The sequence below is a fragment of the Canis lupus genome, chromosome 21 (assembly GCF_003254725.2).
Source record: "Canis lupus dingo isolate Sandy chromosome 21, ASM325472v2, whole genome shotgun sequence".
NCBI classification, from domain to species: domain Eukaryota; kingdom Metazoa; phylum Chordata; class Mammalia; order Carnivora; family Canidae; genus Canis; species Canis lupus.
This window is the reverse complement of record NC_064263.1, coordinates 11,582,259-11,603,987: the sequence shown is the minus strand read 5'-3', so window position 1 is coordinate 11,603,987 and position 21,729 is coordinate 11,582,259. Positions and strand designations below refer to the sequence as shown.

The window sequence follows — 21,729 nt, the reverse complement described above, 5'->3', positions numbered from 1 at the left end:
AAGATTTATTTATTTATTCATGAGAGACACAGAAAGAGAGAGGCAGAGACACAGGCAGAGCGAGAAGCAGGCTCCATGTAGGGAACCTGATGTGGGACTCGATCCTGGGTCTCCAGGATCACAACCTGGGCTGAAGGCGGCGCCAAACCACTAAGCCACCCGGGCTATCCTATGTATTTAATATTGAAACAAGATGCTTTTAAGTTAAAAAAATGTGGATGGCCCAGACTAAATATGAGACCTTTATTTCACATAATGTTATTCATTATAAATAAACACATACCTCATTGCTAATGAGTATACCTGTATCCTTATATTTAGGCATCTGTATTCATATATGCAGTTTATATGTTGGAATTCAATCTTTAAAACTTTAGCATACCATACATAACCATAGCATTTAGCTTCATATTTATAGATTTGTTCCTTGAGAGACTATTTTACAATAGGAAAATAGGGATTAATCTATCATTCCTATCTTTATTTTTCCATAACTGTTTATTTAGAACATTGATGTGACAATGAAATTTATTATCTACTGTAGTTAATTCTAACAGGGCCTGTTTCCCCTCCTAGGTCATAAGCTGCTAACATCCACAGTAACTTACTGACATAGGAAACAGGTATGGGGCAGCCCTGGTGGCTCAGAGGTTTAGCACTGCCTTCAGCCCAGGGTGTGATCCTGGAGACCCAGGATAGAGTCCCACATCGGGCTCCCTGCATGGAGCCTGCTTCTCCCTCTGCCTGTGTCTCTGCCTCTCTGTCTCTGTGTCTCTCATGAATAAATAAATAAAATCTTAAAAAAAAAAAAGAAACATGTATGTGGTGCATGAAGCAGGAATCATTAGCTAAAAAGAATTAACTGAAAAAAATGTATAAATATTTACTTTAAGGGCTTTCATTTTACTCCTTCTTTGCTGTTCTGCTAATTCTTAATTGTTTTTATCTAGATGTACTTAGTACCCTAATCCTAAATGTTTTGCATATGACAGCATTCACTACTCTTTTTATATCAAATATATTCTTGAACTCTTCCCATGTAACCCATTAACATCATTTATGAAACTAAAGAAAATCCCATTAGATATATGTGTTGGAAGAAATGTGCATAAGTCGTGGTTCTAATGTGATGTGATTATCTTCACAAACTTACCAGAATTTATAAATTCAAATGTATGTTTTTCATTTAATGTGAACCACCCAGAAGGCTTTATGTTTAGTTCAATGATGCTGCCATTGCACAAAATACTTTTGTAACTATTCTCTTGGAATAGCAAATTGGATTCTGATTAGAGTGTTATAATCACTGAATCTTATAATTGGATAAGTTCTTAGAGATTCCAAAAATGGATATGCATCACAATCACTTGAGGAGGTGTCTACAAAAATACAATTCGAGAGTCCAAAGCAGGAAATTTTGAATCAGTGCATTTTGAATCAGGACAAAGGAATCTTATTTTGAATAAGTAAGCTTAGTGACTACAATTGATCCTTGGTTGGCAGCTCAAGCTTAGACTGTCAGACTGACTTCTTATCCAATGGGTGAATGTCTTATGTGATAATTCCCAGGTGTGATCACCCACACTGTGCCTAAGATTTTTCATGAACTATATTGTCTCAAGGCCAAGATTAGTGGTGGGGGAAGACAGATTAGGAAGACAGGAGATCAGGATGGCAAGTGGAGACTATAGGTGAATAAACTAGTCAGAAGGCTATCACAAGAGGATAGTTCTGGGATGATAGGGCAAAAACTAAGTCATTGTACTAAAGAAAACATTGATCTGGGAAAGACATTTTGGAGCTGGAATTGAAAGAAATTACGAGGTAGAGAGAACTGTCAGGAGAGAGGCTTCTAACCAAGTCGATAGCAGAGCTATTAACTAAGATGAAGGCTGTAGGAAGAAAAGGATCACATTTTATGGGGATGATAATTAGTTCCAATTTGGACATGTTGTGTTTGATTGTCTGATGAGTTACTGAGTAAGTGGAAGCAGAGGTTTAGGAAAGATAGCAGGGTGGAAGTTATAGGTTTAGGTATCATCTATTTACAGGTGGAAATAAGAGATTTGTAAATAAATACAATAAATGAGGAAATGCACAGATACAGATTAGATTAGAGCCCAGAGGTCTGGCATAACATCAATATTAGGGAAGGGCAGAAGGAAAGTATATGTCACAGATGTTAAGGTAACCAGCCAGAAGGAAAGAAGTGTATCAGAAGCTAAAAAGGGAAGTGATCAGTTGGATAGCTCACCATACCCTCCTCCAACAATATCATTATAGTTTTTTTTTTTTTAATCCCTACCTAGAGGGCTGGCACAAAGTTTTGAGCTTCAAATTTGCAGATACCTATCTCTTCTGATGAGATCTCTTTCTCTTATTTATTTCCCCCTTACTACTATTAGATCTATTTCTTTTGAACAATGTGGCTTCCTTCCATTGCTGTATTCCTATCATGGAACATATTCTTCCAAATCTCAGAATAATGCTAATCTTATCATGACATAAATTTAAATACCTCTGCTGTGTGCATTGGTTTACAAATATCTGAATGTCCTGTTATTCTTCCTAGATCTTTCTTTATTTCTTTCTGTGAATTACTGAGCATTTTCTCCATTAATGTTTGTTTTGTAATTCCTGTTTCTTTTTTTTTTTTTTTTTAAGATTTTATTTATTTATTCATGAAAGACAGAGAGAAAGAGAGGCAGAGACACAGGCAGGGAGAGAAGTAGGCTCCATGCAGGGAGACAGATGTGGGACTCAATCCCAGGACAGGATCACACCCTGGTCCTAAGGCAGGGGCTAAACTGCTGAGCCACCCAGGTGTCCCCTAATTCCTGTTTCCTTCTTATTGTTTTATTGTTGTTGTTTGTTTCCTTCTTATTGTAATGATAATTTACTGGAAGTACTCAGTGTACTACTCAAGTACTACATACTGGAAGGGTATATAGACATTAACTAAGAATTTATAGTAGTTTGTAGTTTTAGTATAAATTTACTCAATTTAGTATATGTTCTATTTTAAAGAATCTTGATCATGTCAATGAAGTTCCCTACTAGCAAGCATATTAGAGTTTCACAGAAGATGCACAACATTGTAATTCTTTTTAGAAATGCAGATGATCAGCAGACTAGAAAACCAAGACCTGTTTGATAACATCTATTTAAGTAGTTATCCATTTCTCATTTTCCTCCTTTTTCATGCTTGATCCTTATTGTATTGTTCTCTAGTATAAGTCTATCCTTTCATAACTTGAAGTGATATATTTTGAAAATACAAGAGTTTTTTTTTTAAGGGAAAGTGAACTGCAAAAACTATATTATCCATGTTCATTCTGTGATTCCACTAATGTGCTTTCTACACCTCTAATTAGAGAATGGATGGTCCACTGATTTCCTGGACACCTAAAAACAATATGATGCTTAGTAATAATTGGTACTCATGCTTATTGTTTGGGTATTAGTCTTAAAGGATTAATAGTCTTATAGTTAATTATTCCTAGACTATTACATTTTCAAACCCTGTTCCATTTGTCTGTGTAGGCAGAAGGAATGAGGAGTCAAGATCCTGGGATGGGGGCAGCCCGGGTGGCTCAGTGGTTTAGCACTGCCTTCAGCTCAGGGTGTGATCCTGGAGACCCGGGATCGAGTCCCATGTCAGGCTCCCTGCATGGAGCCTGCTTCTCCCTCTGCCTGTGTCTCTGCCTCTCTCTCAGTGTGCGCCTCTCATGAATAAATAAATAAAATCTTTTTTAAAAAAAATCCTGGGATGGATGTCTGATATTCTATAAGTCAGCTAGACAGGAACTCCTTAACAAGCTTCATATTTTTAGAGGAAGAGAAGTTGCTGAGAATCTCTGAGAATCAGATGCATGTGTCCTCAGCTGTTGGTCAGGCCATTTCAAGTGTGCAAAACTGATATGGGTCTGTTGTAGGACTATCCTTTGACACCTGAGCAATAGATCTGCCCAGAATACAAGGTGTTGACTGGTGACTAACATGCTTGTTTCTAGTCTGTTCCATCCATAGACCATTAGTCTACCTTTACCACTGTGTTTACTTGTCTAGATTTTGATTTCTAGGATGTTGAGCTGAGATACCTGAGGAATGCAGACTCAATTGTTTCTGCATGGTCCATATCCTTGATCCTTTGATATTTTCTCTTCATTTAGCCTGAGCTAAAAAAATTCCCATGGTTCAGAAGAATTGGAAGTGGTGTTTACGTGTGTGTGATATTTAGGTACCTTATTTTTCTTTGTAGCATTTACTATAACATCACCTATTTTGTGTGTAGTGTGTGTGTGAGAAAGAGAGAAAGAGACAGAGAGAGAGAGATTTGAGAGACATTATATTACCGTCTATCCTTCCTTGACTATAACACTCGGATGTTAGGGAATTTATTTCTTTTCCTCACAAATGGATCCCTGGTACTGAGTATTGTGCCTAACTCATATTTACATAGCAATTCACAAATTAATATATTTACCACATAATCAAAGTTTATAATTTTCATCCTGATGGTATGGATCAAATCATTCTCAGCAAACCATTTTTGTTGCCTTTAAGAAGTTCCAAGTTACAGAATTCTTAGTTACCATTATAGATAGATGTCTGAATTCAGTGCATTATACCTGAATTTTTAAGATTCTGGTAACCAGAGAGAGCAAAACTGAGTATGTACCTCCAAAGCTTACTTTTGCCTAGAGGTGACTTGTTTCACATTAGAAATATTCCTGGTACTAACTTGGCAATGAGGAATTTTTATGATTGACTGAATAATCTAACTCTGAGTAATTCACTGGATCCGGGAAGCATAGGTAGAGAAAAGAGAAAGGCAGTAGACAGAATGACAGAAGTCATTCTATAACACCATCTAACTATAAAATTCAGATTTACTCTTCTCAAGAAGGCTGTTAACTGCAACATGTTTTACTTCAGGTCAGAAAAAAAAGTCCTTAGTGGGGAAGGCTTAATGTTGAGTTGATTGATTTTTACAATTTTTACCATTACATTATCATGAAACAAAACATACCATGATGACTCCCTGAAATAAAAATTTAGTTTCTATCCAAAATGTTGATTAAGTTTTATCTGAACCTGCCTCAATAGGAAGCTACCTCATTCCTGCTTATTCAGGAGGAAAAAAAGGGAGGAAACTAACATTTATTGAGTGCCTACTATATGCTAGGTGTTATTCTAGATATTTTAGTAATCTTCATAATAAACAAGATAAGTATTAAATCTGTTTTACAGAGGAATAGTATAAGGTTTAATATGCTAACTTATTGAGGCTGAGATTAAAACCCTGTGGGATTTTTGATTGATTGATTGATGCCATATAAGGAGAGGCAAACTGATCAAGTGCCCCTTTGAAAGTGGTCTTGAGGCTACTTAGTAGGAAAGAGAATCATGAATAATTAACAGTGTTTGCCCATGTGTGAGGAGGGGCCAGTGATAGCATACATATTTGACATTTGTTAGCCTAACAAAAGTCCATACCCCCCTCTGAGAATCTCATCAGTTCAAATGCATCAAGCAATGCCCTCATCCTGGCACATATGTCCTGGGTTGCTGGACCAGTGACACTGATTGTTGCTTTTGTGTCCCTAAAGTTTCCTAGTGTCGAAATTTTCTTGAATGGGCACCAGATACCCACAGGACACAAGAACAAGGATTGATTGTAGGACATTTCTAACATTGCCACACAGGGGACTCAACAGCCATCCATTTATCACTGGATCCAGCCTGTATCATGCCCTTCATGGTTTATTAAATATTTTTGTTTTAGATTCCTTAATAAAATTCCCTCAGAGAGCTGAAAACTCAGGGCTGTAGCTTTTATTTAGTTTTCATTTTTGTTCTTTTTTATTGGTTACATTTTATAGGGGAGTTTGAAATTGTATGCAAAGATTTATTTCATAATTAAAGCATAAAGGATGGTTTAATGGTACTGCAGGGTGCTAAGGGGAAGGATTATCACAGATGCACATTTGTAGGGAACAGCTTTGAAAAATATGACTTCTGGTCATGCTGCAGATGAAGAGCAGAGGAAAAACACTGTGTATGAATTTCAATAGTAAAATGTGTTGACTGGAATACTTTGCTTCATTTTTACTTTTCCCCTAGTCCCCTTCCCTGGCTAACTCTTCCTTACTCTTTCATTCACCAGATCCTCTGAGCATGGCTTTTCTGATCTCCTGAGCCTGAAGGACAGGTTCCTCCTGGATGGTTCGCCTCTAGGCTGGGGCCAATCACAGCACCGGCACAACACTGTTTTGCACATAATAGCACAACCATCATGCTCACAGTGAGTCTGCGTATCAGTCTTACCCGTGGACTGTGAGCAATATGAGAGCAGGAGGCTGTGTCTTTGCTTTTTGTATTGTGCTTGGCATGTAGCAAGGAGTTGAAACAGGCGAATGAATGTGTGATTACATTAAAGAAGAGGAGGGACAACTGAAGAATCAGACAGACACTTCCATTTCAGCTGGCACACAACTATTTCCTGGGATTATGAGACTTTCCCTCTATTTGTGTTTCAATTTTTTCTACACATGAAACAGAAATAATACAGAATTCCATTCCCTTCTCTTCCTTATAATGAGAGCTTTGATATAGAGAAACCCTTGTTGAAGAATTTGCATATGAGAAGGTAAAGACATTGCCTGAAAAGCCTGGGTGAAGCAATTTCTTAGGACTGAGTCTATACAATGCTTAAAAAACTATTTTTGTGTTTTACTATAATAAAACATTACAGTCATCACTTTAAAGCCAATAGACTCCAAAAAAGTGTTACGTAGATATTTTCAGCTCCGGTGAGCATTTTACAATTACTTTATATATCTTTCCATTAAAATTATGGCTTTCCAGGACCTTCTTCTGGTTCTAGTCAGACTCTTAGATTTTCTTTTTCTTTCTTTCTTTCTTTCTTCTTTCTTTCTTTCTTTCTTTCTTTCTTTCTTTCTTTCTTTCTTTCTTTCTTTCTTCTTTCTTTCTTTCTTTCTTTCTTTCTTTCTTTCTTTCTTTCTTCTTTTTCTTTCTTCTTTCTTTTTTTTTTTTTCAAATAGTCTGTATACTAAAAGGAGTTTTCCTCCTGTGTGGCTGGTCTTCCATCAGAATGTTCAGAGGCTTTCTGATTTTCTGACTCTGAGTTCTTGCAGGCCCCACAGTATTCTTTCTGTGTTCCCACAGACTATGTCACATGGTCTTGATTTTTTTTTTTTTTTTTGTCTTGGAGACATAAGAAGAATATTCTGAGGCCTGGCCTGGGTTTATATTTCCTTACCTAAGGGGGATTACAAAATCGCATGTATATTCTGCTGTGGATTTTACCTCTCATTTCTCTTTCCAAGCCTACTGATTCCTGATTTTTAACTGTCATAATATTTAGTATTTCTTAATTCAGCCACTGGTATATATTTCATTAACTAAAATGCTCATATTTACTATTACAAGGAAATATAGGAACAAACCTCACCCATACATAAGTGGGTAGGGGGCAAGATTAATGCCTCGTCCTACCATTAAAGAGATTAAAAATGTTCCCATCATACAACTAGAGTATGCCACTCATTTCTCAATTGAACACACAGTAGAAAGCACTCACTCCATTCAAAGCACTTGGCCCACACCATGATGACATAAAGACAATAATTTATTCACTTAAAATGGTGTCTTGGGCAAGTACTCAGGCTCTTTGATTCTACTTTTCTAGGCACTTATATCTTCTTTAATACCTCACTCTAGGTAGGCACCATTACTTCATGTATTTTTAATGAAGAGAACTGAGGTAAGATTGGAAGTGGAGAACATGTGAAGTGAAAGGAACCACAAGAGAAAAAGAACAGATATGGAAAACAGAAGAAATGTAAAGAAAAGGGTGAAATGCAGAAGTCAGATGTGCAGAGGCCTATCTATACAGTGTCATAAGGGAGTATTTTTTTTTAAAGATTTTATTTATTTATTCATGAGAATACACAGAGAGGAGAGAGAGAGAGAGACACAGGGACACAGGCAGAGGGAGAAGCAGGCTCCATGCAGAGAGCCTGACGTGGGACTCGATCCCGGGTCTCCAGGATCACGCCTTGGGCTGTAGGCAGTGGTAAACCGCTAAGCCACCCGGGCTGCCCTCATGAGAGAGTTATAATTTTTTTGGCAATTACTACTGAGAGTTCAAATAGGAAGTCAGTAAAAGCTTTAGGAAGAGAGATAATAATACCTTCCTTCCTACATTGCAAGGATTAGACTGAGGACCATATAATATAATGTGTGACTTGAAGAGTGGCATGATAATTATGATGAGAAAAGGAGGAAAAAGAGAACTCTATGCATAAAATAGTAGTGACTCAATATCTGCTAAATTGCCTGTGTGTTTTATTAGATTGTACTCTGCTCTACTGGGGAAAAGCCAGGCCTATTTCATCTTTCTCGCCTGTTTATATAAATACAGCCTCAAGTAAATGGTATTATATTGTCTTAAATTGTTTGTAAGTACAAGGCAGCACATATGCTCTCTGAATTTTTCACTTGACTTAATTGATTTTTAGGAGGTGGCAAGTAGGAGACATTTATCTGCTTCATATTGCTCATATAATATACCACTGTTTTATAAAAATTTTCCAAGTGCGTTAGATAATGTAGTGGTAGGCACTGTGTTATAATGTTTTATGTTATTGGGGGAAAATGTGATAATTTATTTTGAGTAGGCTATATTTATCAAAAGCTAAAATCAATGAAACCACATTATTTTCTTCAGTCTGGTTATATCAAAGTGGTTTTTGACCATGGTGACATTGTTTTTAGCCAGACCACAAATTTATCATTGTGAAGAAGAATACAGTGCACATTTTTCATTGCATGGTTTCTGGCAAGATGAAAACTGGCTTATGTTCTCTTTGAGACTTGTTTTGAGAAGTTCCATTGAGAGAGGACCTTTTTGCAATTTTATTTTTCTTGGCACAAATGGTGTTACATTTATAAATATATCATCTTCTTGACTTATCTGGTGGGATAAACAAATTTATCAGTTAATGAAAATTGAGAATTTGGAAGAGTAAGAAGGCAATTTTATAATTTTTGGATGTATGAGCACCAGAATTTCATTAAAAAAAAAACATTGTTCTTTTCAGCATTAACTAAAACAGCTTCATCAAGCTCATTATTTGAAAAAGACCACTGTACAAAATTTTTCATTGCATTTTAGATATCCTTTCAGAAGGAATCCAGTGATTCATGCTTATTTCCATATTGTCTACAGCATCGTATCAAGGAAAAAGCAAGAGTTTTACACAAGAGCTTTTATAGTGAGGCTTGAACCTTATTTCTTTTACTTACTGTGTGACCACAAACACAGATATTTTACATTTTTAATCTCAGTTTTCTGCAAATGAAGATAATGATTCCAATATTTTTGGAGGATAAGGAGGGTTACTTAGCAGAATGCAAAGTTCCTATTACCCAACAGGCACTCAATACTTGGGGATTTGTTTCCTTCTATCCTGTAATTTATTTCTTCAACAAATATTTATTGAGTATCTATTATGTTCCAGGACCTTAATATTCAAAAGCGAACAAAACATGCAAGAAAAAAAATCCCCTACTCTACCTTATATTCCAACTAGGGATATTGACATTATGCATATAATCAGTAAAAATAAATTAATACATAAACAACATAATAGAATGAAAGGTTAGATATGAAATGGAGAAGAAAGGAAGGACAATTGGTAGTATTAAACAAGTTGCTCAGGGTAGACATTGAGCAAGGACTTGGAAGAAGGAAGGATAACAGTATGGGTGTCTGGGGTGGAGCATTCCTGGCAAACAGCTAAGGCAATGACCCGAGGATAAAAGCCTTCTCAGTGTTTTAATGGAACTAAAAAAGGACCAATGTGTTAGAGGGAGGGGAAGATGAAGTGAAGGGGAAAGTATCCTGAGACAAAACAAAGGACCAGATTTTATAGAACATGAATTTGTAAGGACTTTGACTTTGAATGAGATCAGAAACCATGGGAGGTTCTTAGACAATGCAGCAACGTGATCTGGCTTACAGAAAGGTGTTTCTGCCTGGGGTATTAAGTGGTTATAGGTAGGGGTAAGGGTACAATCAGGAAGACTACTAAGGTTATTTCAGTAGTAAAGGCAATTAATGATGATTTTACAGTGGAGGTAGGGAAGAGTGGTAGGATTCTGTTTGAAGAGTCAGTGGGATTTCCTGGTCAATTGATTAAAGGATATGAGAGGAATCAAAGGATGATTCCAAAGTTATTGATTTGAGCTACTGAAAGAATGGATTTGCCACCATGTGAAATATAGAATGCTTGGGGATCAGGAAGATAAAGACCTGGTTTGCATCTTTGGAAATGTAGAATTTGAGATATCTTTTAGATATCCAAGTAAATATGTCAGGTAGGCAGTTGAATATTCAAGTTTGGAGATTAGATGACAAGTCTGGGCTATAGATTCAAATTTAGAAATGTCTTCAATTCATAACTGAGAATAATACCATGAGACTGGGTAAGATCACCAGTGAAGCAAATGTAGATAGAAAAGACTAAGCCCTGGGATACTCCAAAACTTTAGCCTCAGTTTTATTTAAAACATACAGCTGAATATAAATGTAAAAATACTGAGGGAAATAGATGCTAGATCCCTTTGGGGAAGATTAAAAAATATTTTCTTCCCTCTTGTGACTGAGAAAAATAGCAGAAGTAGATAATAATGCCTTCAATGAAATCAGAAAACTTTTGATTACAGAGAGTGATTTTAAAAAAGGAGGGGAGGGCACTTGGAGAGTTTGGTTGGTTGAGCATCCGCTCATGATCTTGGCTCACGTCTTGGTTTCAGGTTCCTGAACTCAAGCCCCAAATGCCTTTTAGTCTTGTTATAGTTCATGACTACTTTTCTGGGGTTTCCAGATCACCATTAACCTGTTAACCTGTCTAACCATTCATTTAGAATCGAAAGAGAATCTGAGTAACCTTAAAAGAAATGCTCACATACAAATTCATTGCCTATTCTGCACCATTCACTGGGCTAGTCATTGATTTAAAGGATCATACTTTCAAATGTGGAAGACATCAACAGAGAAAAGTTAGAACTTCTAGATTTTCTCATTCATTCATCTTCAATTAATCAATCAATCTCTATATTCATTTCTCATCACTATATATTTTTAAAATTTTATTAACACTAGACTGAAATATAATTGAATTGTTAACAGGTACTAAACTACTTGTACACTATTTAATCTCTCCAATAACTCTTTGAACTAATTACTACCATTACCTTAATTTTATGTGAGAAGTTGAAGCTCAGAGAAGGAAATTTATTTATAAAGTCACACAGTGAATCACTGGCAGGGTATAGATTTGAACATGGATATGTCTGACCCCAGAGCCTTTTGATTTAAACCATTATGCTATTGTAAGATAATAAAGATGACGTATTGCAGATATGTTGTGCACACAGCCAAAACTCTCACCTGCATTTTTTAAAACTACGTTTGTCATAAATTCACCTTCCTTAGATTGTATTGGTGTTTATGTAGCAAACTTAAGGAAAATCTAGAAAGTGCTTAGGGCCCTCGGAACTCCATTGTTAAATGAAGTCTCTTTTACACTTGATCACTATTATGATGTTTGATCTTTAGAAAAGGATCGTCCCCATCATATCGGCTTTGTCAGAAAAGTAAATGTAAAATAGTGCTTCACTTGCTCTTGAATAGCTTTGCGATATTGGAAAAATATTTTCAGGCACATAACCTTCCTTACATATGACATGTTGTAACATTCCTCAGTGCTTTCTTTCTGCTCGCAAATTCCTTTTCCTTTTACCTGGTTAACTTCATTTCACATTCACTGATTCCATTTCCTTCCAGAAGGTACCACCAAACTGCCAAGACCTGGTTGATTTTCTCTTCTCAATGTTTCTATAGTAATCACTACTTTCTCTCATCCTAACACTCTCCTTCCTCTTTTGTTCCTTTCCTTTGTTTATTTGTTCATTCTCGTATTTCCTCTTCCTCTTTTAGTCTTTCAGTTGACAAACATTAAATCAATTTTTACTATATGCTGGGTGTATTTAATATATTATATTGAAATTGCCTTTTTTTTAGTATGTCTGTCTGCCCTGGCACTGGAATCCTTGAGGGTAGGGACTATGTCTCCATGATCACTGTGTGTCCAATACCTAGCGCTATGTTTGCACCTAGTTAGAATATTTGCTCATGAGTACCATCCAGTGTGCCTCCAGTGAACCTGGCATATGGTTCATTTGTAGTATATATCATAGGTTATAGTATTTTTTGACATTTTATTCATTTATTTTTGTGTGTGTGTGAGAGAGAGAGAGAGGACGTGAGTGGGGTGAGGGGCAGAGAGAGAAGCAGAAACCCTACTGAGCAGGGAGCCCCATGTGGGGCTCCATCCTGGGACTCTGGGATCATGACCAGATGCTTAACTTACTGAGCCACACAGGTGCCCTATCATAGGTTATACTCTTAATGTAATTCCTGCTTTAAGTCAGCCCTCTTCTGTTATGGACCTTTGATTCTATATAAATGGAAAGTCAGACACCTTCCATTTACATCTCTATCTATAGAACTTAGCACAGAGTTGACAACAGTGTAGAAACTGGATAAAAGAACTTTTGCTGAATGAGTAATAGAATAACCAGCTGGTATAACATATGCTCCTATTCAAATTATTACCTAACCTAGAAGCCAAGAAATTAGAGGTCACCATAATGAAAACCTGTTCTGTTTTTAATATTAACAAGAAGTATTTAATATAATCATAGTGATAAAAATAAACATTTCTCAACTAAAATCACAACAGATCTCCCCTAAAGAATCAGAAACAAATAATATTAAATAAGTGGGAAATATCAGAAAGGGAGACAGAACATGGAAGACTCCTAACTCTGGGAAATGAACTAGGGGAGGTGGAAGGGGAGGAGGGCGGGGGGTGGGGGTGACTGGGTGGCGGGCACTGAGATGGGCACTTGACGGGATGAGCACTGGGTGTTATTCTGTATGTTGGCAAATTGAACACCAATAAAAATAAATTTATTATTAAAAAACAAAAATAAAAAAATATTTAATACGTGGCAAGGATTTTTTTACCCCTTTCCTCATCCAAGTTGAATTGTAGTAAATAGGCAGCACATTTTAAGGACAATTGAAATGAAAATATCAGAGCAATTTGGAGATAATTAACATGTGACCAGCTTGAACGCTGAATTTTTTTCCTTTCCATGACTTCTGGATAATATGAAACAACAGAATGTGAATGGTGGAAAAAGGAAGGCGGGTAGCATAAAGCAGCGAAATCATAGTACTTGGGCTTGTTTTCCACTGGTTTTGTCAATTAATCCCTAGTTTGAACAGTTTACAGAATCTTCCTGGGTCTTAATTAATTCAATTATAAAATAGTAATATCTACCTCATAGGACCCAAAAAGCTAATGCTTAAGATAGTTACAATGATTGGTAATGAAAATCAATCCTCCCTATGTTTTTTAAATCTACTTATTTATTAAAAGGCAAAAAAAAAAAAAGTCCCAAGAAAAGTGGGACAAACTGAGGAATACAAAGTAATTACCTGTAAGAAAAGAGTATCTGAAATGCTAGAGTTATAAAACTTGTGCGTGGTTAGTACCCTTGGAGCTCATCCTCCAATCCCTCCCAGGTTCCCACCAGCTCCCTTTTGTTAGACTCTCTTTTCTTTTTCTCTCTTAATGAAGATACAAAGATTTCAACTTCCAAAGCAATTAGGTAACTGGGGGAACCGAAGGAACTTCCTAGAGAATGTTCCTACTGACATTAAAATGTTGATAGCAAGCACCCTGCCTTCCTTCTATTTTACAGCTCTGCATTTAAAATAAATAAGATACATTTATAAAGTGAAAGCAGGAAATCATTCTAACTTCCTGTCATAAAGCTTCTCATTGAGTTACTTTTTGGAAAGTCATTTTGTTTTTGCTTTTTCCTTTTCAGTTGGGTTTGTTTGAAGGTTGCCAGAGCTGGCAAGCCCACCTGAAAGGGTTTCCGTGGCTTTGGCTTTAGACAGAGGAACCACGGATCTGCTACTTTTAACCCATCCCAAATTCTTTGAGAGAAACAAATTAAAGATTCCTTCTAGGACAGTTTTTGCATTTATCTGGTGGGGAATGGTGTGTGATGAAAAAGTTGCCTTGGCAGAAGCTTTCAGGGAATTCTTTGAGTGTTGAGCTCTAAATTGTTGCTTTCCACTATTTTTTCCTCTTTCCTTTTTCAAACCAGATTAGATTGTGGTTGCATTGTTCTGTTTGGGAAACAGTTACCTTCTCCTTTCGATTTCAATTCCTAATCAGTTTGCTCCTTTGCTCTTTATTCCCACCACATCATCATAGTCCAAACCACAAATAGATTCACATTGTGATTTGCAAAATTTCATTATTGTGGTTTTCTTTTATCCTCCTTTTAACTTCTCTGTTTTAATCTTTAATTTAAAATGTTATTGTTTAGTATTCAACATTTAAATAGTCCAAAGAATATGAAATATTTTTAAGTTATAAAGATTGTAAACATGCAGGGAATTATAGAATGAACATAAAAAAATCCAGGTTTTTAAAAAAGATTTTATTTATTTATTCATGAGAGACACAGAGAGAGGCAGAGACATAGGCAGAGGGAGAAGCAGGATCCTTAGAAGGAGCCTGATGCAGGACTCCATCCCAGGAGCCCAGGATCATGTCCTGAGCTGAAGGCAGACCCTCAACCACTGAGCCACTCAGGTGTCCCTAAAAAATCCAGATTTAACAAATGGTGATATTTTGTCATAATTGTTTCAAACTACACATACACAGCTTAGAGACAAAATTGAAACCTCTTTTGTAACTCCCATCTGACTCCCTTCCTTCTCTCTCTCTAGATGAAACTAGTATTCTGAAATTAGTATCCTTCCTGTTCATGTTTTTAAATAATATTCACTCTTTACATTGCAACTATTTGAATAATATTTATAAAGCAGTCCACCATGTTTGCATTAACTTTTTTATTCATTTCTTGGACATTCCTGGAGATGATAATTGCCTTGTTCAAAACTATTCTTTCTACTCAAATGTAAACATCGTAAGGGCAGAGAATTTTCTGTTTTAGTTATGGAAATATTTTTAGCTCTTAGAACATTGCCTGAGGCAGAGGAATTGCTAGGTATATATTTGTTGAACAAATTACTAAGTAATTCAATAACGATTTTTAATTTCCCTTAGAAGAAACTTAAAAAAAAAAAAGAAGAAACTTCAAAATATTTACCATGGCTTACAAAGCCCTTATAGAGATGGCCTCTGCCTCGCTTGCCTGTCTCATTCCCTCCACTCCAAACTCTCTGTTCCTTCTCAGTGGCTGTAGTCTAAGTCCCAAACACTCCTCTCCCATTTTAGTTTGGCCAACTACCACCTTTCCTTCCATTCTTGGATATCTGCTAGTCATCAAAGAGACAAACTTAAAACTCCTCTAACTTGCTTCCACTGATATAGGATCCTATGCTCTTGGGTGCTCTCTGTTATTAACACTCGATATCTTATTCTCTGTTAATATTTAGGATGATCATCTCTTTGAAGTAGGGATCCCATTTATCCTATTCATTGTTAACATAGATATCTGAAAGGTGTTTGACAAAAAATAACTACTTGCTGTCTCAATGAAAATAAGTTGGGTTAGGGACATTGTGTTCTGCCCTCATCCTCCATTTTTTCCTTCTTCTTTCTGATTTTCATCCAGATTCTCTTTCTCTCTCTTCCTAATTCCTGGTTCCAGGTTCCTGCCAATTTATGATAGCTAATAAGAATATGGCTAGCTTAAAATTTACTTTAATGGCCCTACTGATGAAATATAATCACAGGACGTCTGGGTGGCTCAGCAGTTGAGCATCTGCCTTTGGCTCAAGGTGTGATCCCGGTGTCCCAGGATTGAGTCCCACCCACATCGAGCTCCCTGCATGGAGCCTGCTTCTCCCTCTGCCTATGTCTCTTCCTCTCTCTCTCTCTCATGAATAAATAAATAAAATATTTTAAAAAAGAAATATATTCTCATAGCATAATTCAATATTATATGCATATGTTTACACACTTATATATGTATGCATGTGTGTGTATGAAAAAGTCATCCACAATCCCAGCACTCACAAACATCGTTTCCTAACAGTGAGTAATCTTCATTTCAGCCATCCATCATTTGAATATATACAAATATATGGATAAATATGTAGATAGACATTAATGCCAGTTGACTGCCACCTCCACTTGTTTTTCTTTTCTTTTTTTTTTAAGATTTTATTTATTTATTCATGAGAGACATACAGAGAGAGGGAGGCAGAGAGACACAGGCAGAGGGAGAAGCAGGCTCCATGCAGGAAGCCCGATGTGGGACTTGATCCCAGGTCTCCAGGATCATGCCCTGGGCTGAAGGTGGCACTAAACCACTGAGCCACCCAGGCTGCCCCTCCACTTGTTTTTCTAAACAGTTTTCAATTGTTAGTAGGCTCAGATCTCCTAATCATGCTACCAGTCTTATAGAACTGTGTTGGGATTAGATACATTAACATTTGTAAGATGCTTCAAACAGTTCCTGACACACAGAAAGCATAATGTATATGGTAGTTGCTATCTATTATCACAATGAGGGCACTGGCCCAGTGGTGACCTGAGCTGTCATGTTATAGGCTGAAGTAGTGTAACTATAAGCCAGTTGGGTAGAAGGAAGACTTAAAATATTCCCTGGAGCTAGCCCCAAGCATCTCTGTGGTGGTTTTGGAAGAGCTGAAGCCATCAGAGCAGTCTTCTGTCTAGAGAGCAGCCCCAAGTGATCTATTTGAATCAGAGTCGGTGAGAGGTTTGTAAACAGCTATAGGCTCCTTGGAAAAATGCCATTGATCTCAATTAAAGGTTAAACTTCACATAATATCAACGCAGAGACCTTTCCAAGTTTGGCATTTATTCCCCCCTTCTTCTTCTCCCCTACTCCCACGTATACACACACTCACATGTATGCATGTAACCAGAGGAAAAGCATTTCATTTTTCTGCTTGAAAGCCTCCACTGGCCCTATACTGTCCATTGGATAAAGTCCAAACTCCTTAGTTAAACCCTGTCTTCACAGGATGGCCCTAATATGTACTTTTGTCTTCATTTGTTACCCTCCCTATAATTTTCCTGCAGGTTGACATACATTCACTGAGTGCCTACTCTGTGCCGGGCATCACGTTAGAATCTGGGAATGAAAATATGATTGAGATATAGTTATGTCCTTGAGAAACTGATGATTCAGTACAAGAGGCAGATAAAGATAAAGGCCATTAAAATCCAATTTGAAAACTGATGTAAAAAGGGAAGTACACCAAAAAAGATTTCATAGAGAAGGTGACATCTGAACAGAGTAAGGAAGGATGAGTAGGAGTTACTCAAGTAAAGAGGAGTAAGTGCCTTCTTAGCAGAGAAGATAACACATATATGGACATGGAGGAACAAAATGTCATTGTGTCAGATAAGTATTATAAACAGCCTTTGGTGCTAGAAGGTAAAATGAGAGTTATAAAAATGGTAGTGACTGAGACTATACGATAAGAGGGCGAGAATGAGAGGGAATTCTGTATGCCATGTTGAAAAACTTGGAGTACATACAGTAGAGATACAAAAACAATGATAAATGCTGGGCAATGAAGTAAAATAGACAAATACGTATTTTGGGTACATTATCCAGCAGCAAGATGAAAAGTGGCATACATTTGATAGTAAGGAAATACACTGGGAAATTACAATGCTCGAATTACAATTGCAATGCTCGAATGTGAGATGATGAGAACCTAGTCAAGGGAAGAGTTGTACAAATGGACAGGAAAGGAGGGAATAAGGATATTTAGTGATTCAAATATCCCAGCTTGATAAGTGACTGGATATGGGTGGCCAGGCATAGAGAAGAGTCTAAGATGGCGGACTTCATTTTGATTAGGGCATCTAGGAGAATGGTGGTATCATTCAAAGCCTTGATGTTGCATACTCTTTCTAATATGAACTTCTTCAATTTTTAAAAAGTGAGCTGAAGATTGCACCTCAAGATGAAACTTTCTCAATTTCTCCATGTTAAGCATGCTCTTCTTCATTCTTCCATAATACTTTGTTCATTCCTTATCTACCTGCAGCACTTTAGTACACTGTGTTGTTTACTTTTTATCTCACTAGATTATAAGTTTCTTGAAAACTTTGACTGTATTTGTATTTACAGTTCCCATTACATTTTCTGGCTCAAATTAAGGGGCTTGTTAAATTAATTATTTCATATTTCATTTGTTAAATTAATTAAAGACATGTCAAACTGATCTTGTCTTTTTTTTTTTTAAAGATTTTATTTATTTTTCTATGAGAGACAGAGAGAGAGAGGCAGAGACACAGGCAGAGGGAGAAGCAGGCTCCAGGTAGGGAGCCTGACATGGGACTCGATCCTGGATCTCCAGGATTAGGCCCTGGGCTGAAGGCTGCAGTGGTAAACCGCTGAGCCACCCAGGCTGCCCAAACTGATCTGTCTAAAACCAAACTATTGATCTTTGTCAAAGAATGCATTTATTTTTCAGTCTTCAAGGGAGAAAATTTGGTACCCTTAATATCCACTGCAGCCAATTCACCAGTATGCCCTGGTGATTCTACTTCAAAAGTATATCTCAAATCTTTCAATGCACTGTTTAGTCCAAGACACTAAGTATTCTTACCTGCAGTAGCAACCTGTAGTAACCACCCAACCTGTGGCCCTCTTCCACTTTCCATTCCTTTCCAAATTATAGTCCTGTATAGCTACCAGAATTGTATTTTTGAAAATATACATATAATCATGTTGTGGTTTTTTTCCTACTATACTCCCTGCAATGGTTTCTCATTATACTTCATACCAAACACTCATCACTCATCCTGAACATGTTCTATAAGGATATATATATATACACAGACCTTATGTATGCCTCAGCCAGAATGCCCTTCTCACTATTCTTAGCTAGCTATTTCTATTTATCATTTAGGCCCCAACTATTTTTCACTTCTTCAAAGAGAACTTTTATAACTACAAATTTAAATTATGTTTTCCTTAATATTTTCATTTTTAAAATTCTTGTTCTTTTACTTCATATTAAACATAATGTGTGTGTGTGTGTGTGTCTGTGTGTGTGTGTGTGTGTGTGTGTGTGTGCTGTGTAGCTCATCCATTCAACTAAGTTTATTGAAGACATTATGTTCAGCACTGAGTTAGCCCTGGAGATATCAGGATGTATGGGTATCAGAAAGCTCATTGTTTGATGGTGAAAACAGGTCTCAAATGCTATCAGAAGGCACTTAGATGCTTTTTCTCTTTTTTTAAAAGAATTTTCCTTTAGTCACTTGAGAGAGAGCAACAGAGAGAGCACAAACAGGGGGAGAGGCAGAGGGAGAGGGAGAAGCAGTTTCCCTGCTGAGTAGGGAGCACTATGTGGGGCTCCATCGCGGGACCCCAGGATCATCACCTGAGCTGAGAGCAGATGCTTAACCATCTGAGCCACCCACATGCCCCAGCATTTGGATGTTTTCTTAATCTTTTTAAGAAAAGGGAAGTCTTCTCTATAAATACCAATCACAGAAGCAAAGTCTTAATGTGAGCTGGTCTCAAAAGGTCCAGGATCACAGGAGTTTTAGAACCAGGCTTTCGGAATTGTTAATACAACTACCATGGCTAATCTCTCATCCTGTGAGGGATAGAGTCTAACACTGATGATTTTATGATCTTTTAGCCTCTAGGAGTTTTATACTAGATCTATGTTCATTGTAAAACCATATCCCACATGGTGGGCCTTCTGCCTAGACTGTTTTTTCTCTTACTCTTCTTGAAAATGTAGTCTTCTAGGTTCTTTCCTCATATCCCATGTCCACAAATCTCCTCTTTAATATATTGTACTAATATTTTTACCTTTTTGCCTCCCTTATTAACTTCTTTTCCTTAAAGATTGATTTATTTATTTTAGGGGGGGTGGGGAAGAATGAGAGAATACTCAAGTAGACTTCTAGCTGAGTGTGGAGCCCACCTCAGGGTCCCATCCCAGGTCCCTGAAATCACAACCTGAGCCAAAATCAAATGATTTTGATTCTACTCAACCAGTTAAGCAGCTGACTAAGCCACTCAAGCGCCCCCTTATTCTTTAAGATAAATGTTGTATCTTTATTTTTATATCTTTATTTCAATGGTAGGCAATAAGGCATGTAATAAATGTTTACTGAATAAACTGGAAGGAAAGATGAAAGGTATTATATTCTGTGTGTGTGTGTTTTTTTTTAAGATTTTATTTATTTGTTCATGATAGACAGAGAGAGAGAGAGAGGCAGAGACACAGGCAGAGGGAGAAGCAGGCTCCATGCAGGGAGCCCGACGTGGGACTCGATCCCAGGTCTCCAGGATCAGGCCCCGGACTGAAGGCGGCGCTAAACCGCTGAGCCACCAGGGCTACCCTATTCTGTGTTTTTTAAAAAGATTTTATTTATTTATTTATGACAGACACACACACACACACACACAGAGAGAGAGAGAGAGAGAGAGAGAGGCAGAGACACAGGCAGAGGGAGAAGCAGGCTCCAGCAGGGAACCCCACAGGGGACTTGATCCCCAGTCTCCAGGATCACACCCCGGGCTGAAGGTGGCGCTAAACCGCTGGGCCACCGGAGCTGCCCATATTCTGTTTTTATACGTAAAAATTAGAAATAGCTCTGAAATATAATCTTGAGAACAATGGCATATTCCTTTACATATATGGGAGAAAAAAAAACCCAAACCAAAATACAAAAGCCAAAGAAACAAAACAACACCAACAGAAACAAAACACCAAGCCAAAATGAGTTTTACCTTATGCCAGCATTATTTGAAAACTCATTATTGAGAGCTTCCTGGCTGAGACTAAGGAAAAGTACTAAGCGTAGTGAAGTTTTAGACAAATTTCTACCCAACTCTGGGAATATCCTGAGAATGGGCTGAAAAATGTCCAGCAGAAAACTTAGGAATTCTCATCTATTTTGGGGGTGAGGGCAGGAATAGTTTCTTTAAGATCTTATTTATTTATTTGGCAGAGAGAGAGAGAGAGAGAGAGAGAGAGAGAGAGAGAGAGAGAACGAGCAGGGGGAGTGGCAGAGGGAGAGGGAGAAGCAGGCTCCCTGCTGAGCAGAGAGCCTGAAGTGGGGCTCCATCCCAGAACCCTGAGATCATGACCTGAGCTGAAGGCAGATGCTTAACCAACTGAGCCACCCAGCACCTGCCCCCCGCCCCCCGAGGGAATATTGACCAATCTCTCCCTGAGACATATTTTCATGATTAGCTCAGGCACTGGGAAGGCTTCTGTCCCTAAAGAAATTCTTTGTCACATGAACAAGACCACCAAGATGAGAAATACTTGGAGATGTGACACCCCCTCCACCCATGTCTATGTCCTTTTGCAGTTGATTTTTGAGGCATGTACCCAAGATGACATTGTGATACATATACCTGTAAGGTCATCAGTGGGCCACGACCCCAGCTGGCACGCCTTGCAGGTGTACTCATCGAAGACATACTCATTCTCTTTACAGGGTGTACAGGTCCAACAACAGCTGACTTCTCCCTTCCGGATCACCTAAGGTAAATATTTAAAATTTCGATTATTTTTTGTATAGATAAAAACTCAGCAATCCATTATTCAAATATGCTGTTTTG

General features: G+C 37.5%; 1 protein-coding gene across 4 annotated transcripts in view; it reads right to left on the bottom strand.

The window, feature by feature from the left end:
• Positions 1-21,729, bottom strand: part of GRM5 (glutamate metabotropic receptor 5) — a 510,774-nt gene that overhangs the window by 60,740 nt on the left and 428,305 nt on the right. For all 4 annotated transcript variants that reach the window (XM_025419353.3, XM_049098822.1, XM_025419352.3 and 1 more), the window contains exon 7: positions 21,523-21,649. In XM_025419353.3, the coding sequence (XP_025275138.2) occupies positions 21,523-21,649 (127 nt within the window). The remainder of the gene's footprint in view (positions 1-21,522; positions 21,650-21,729) is intronic.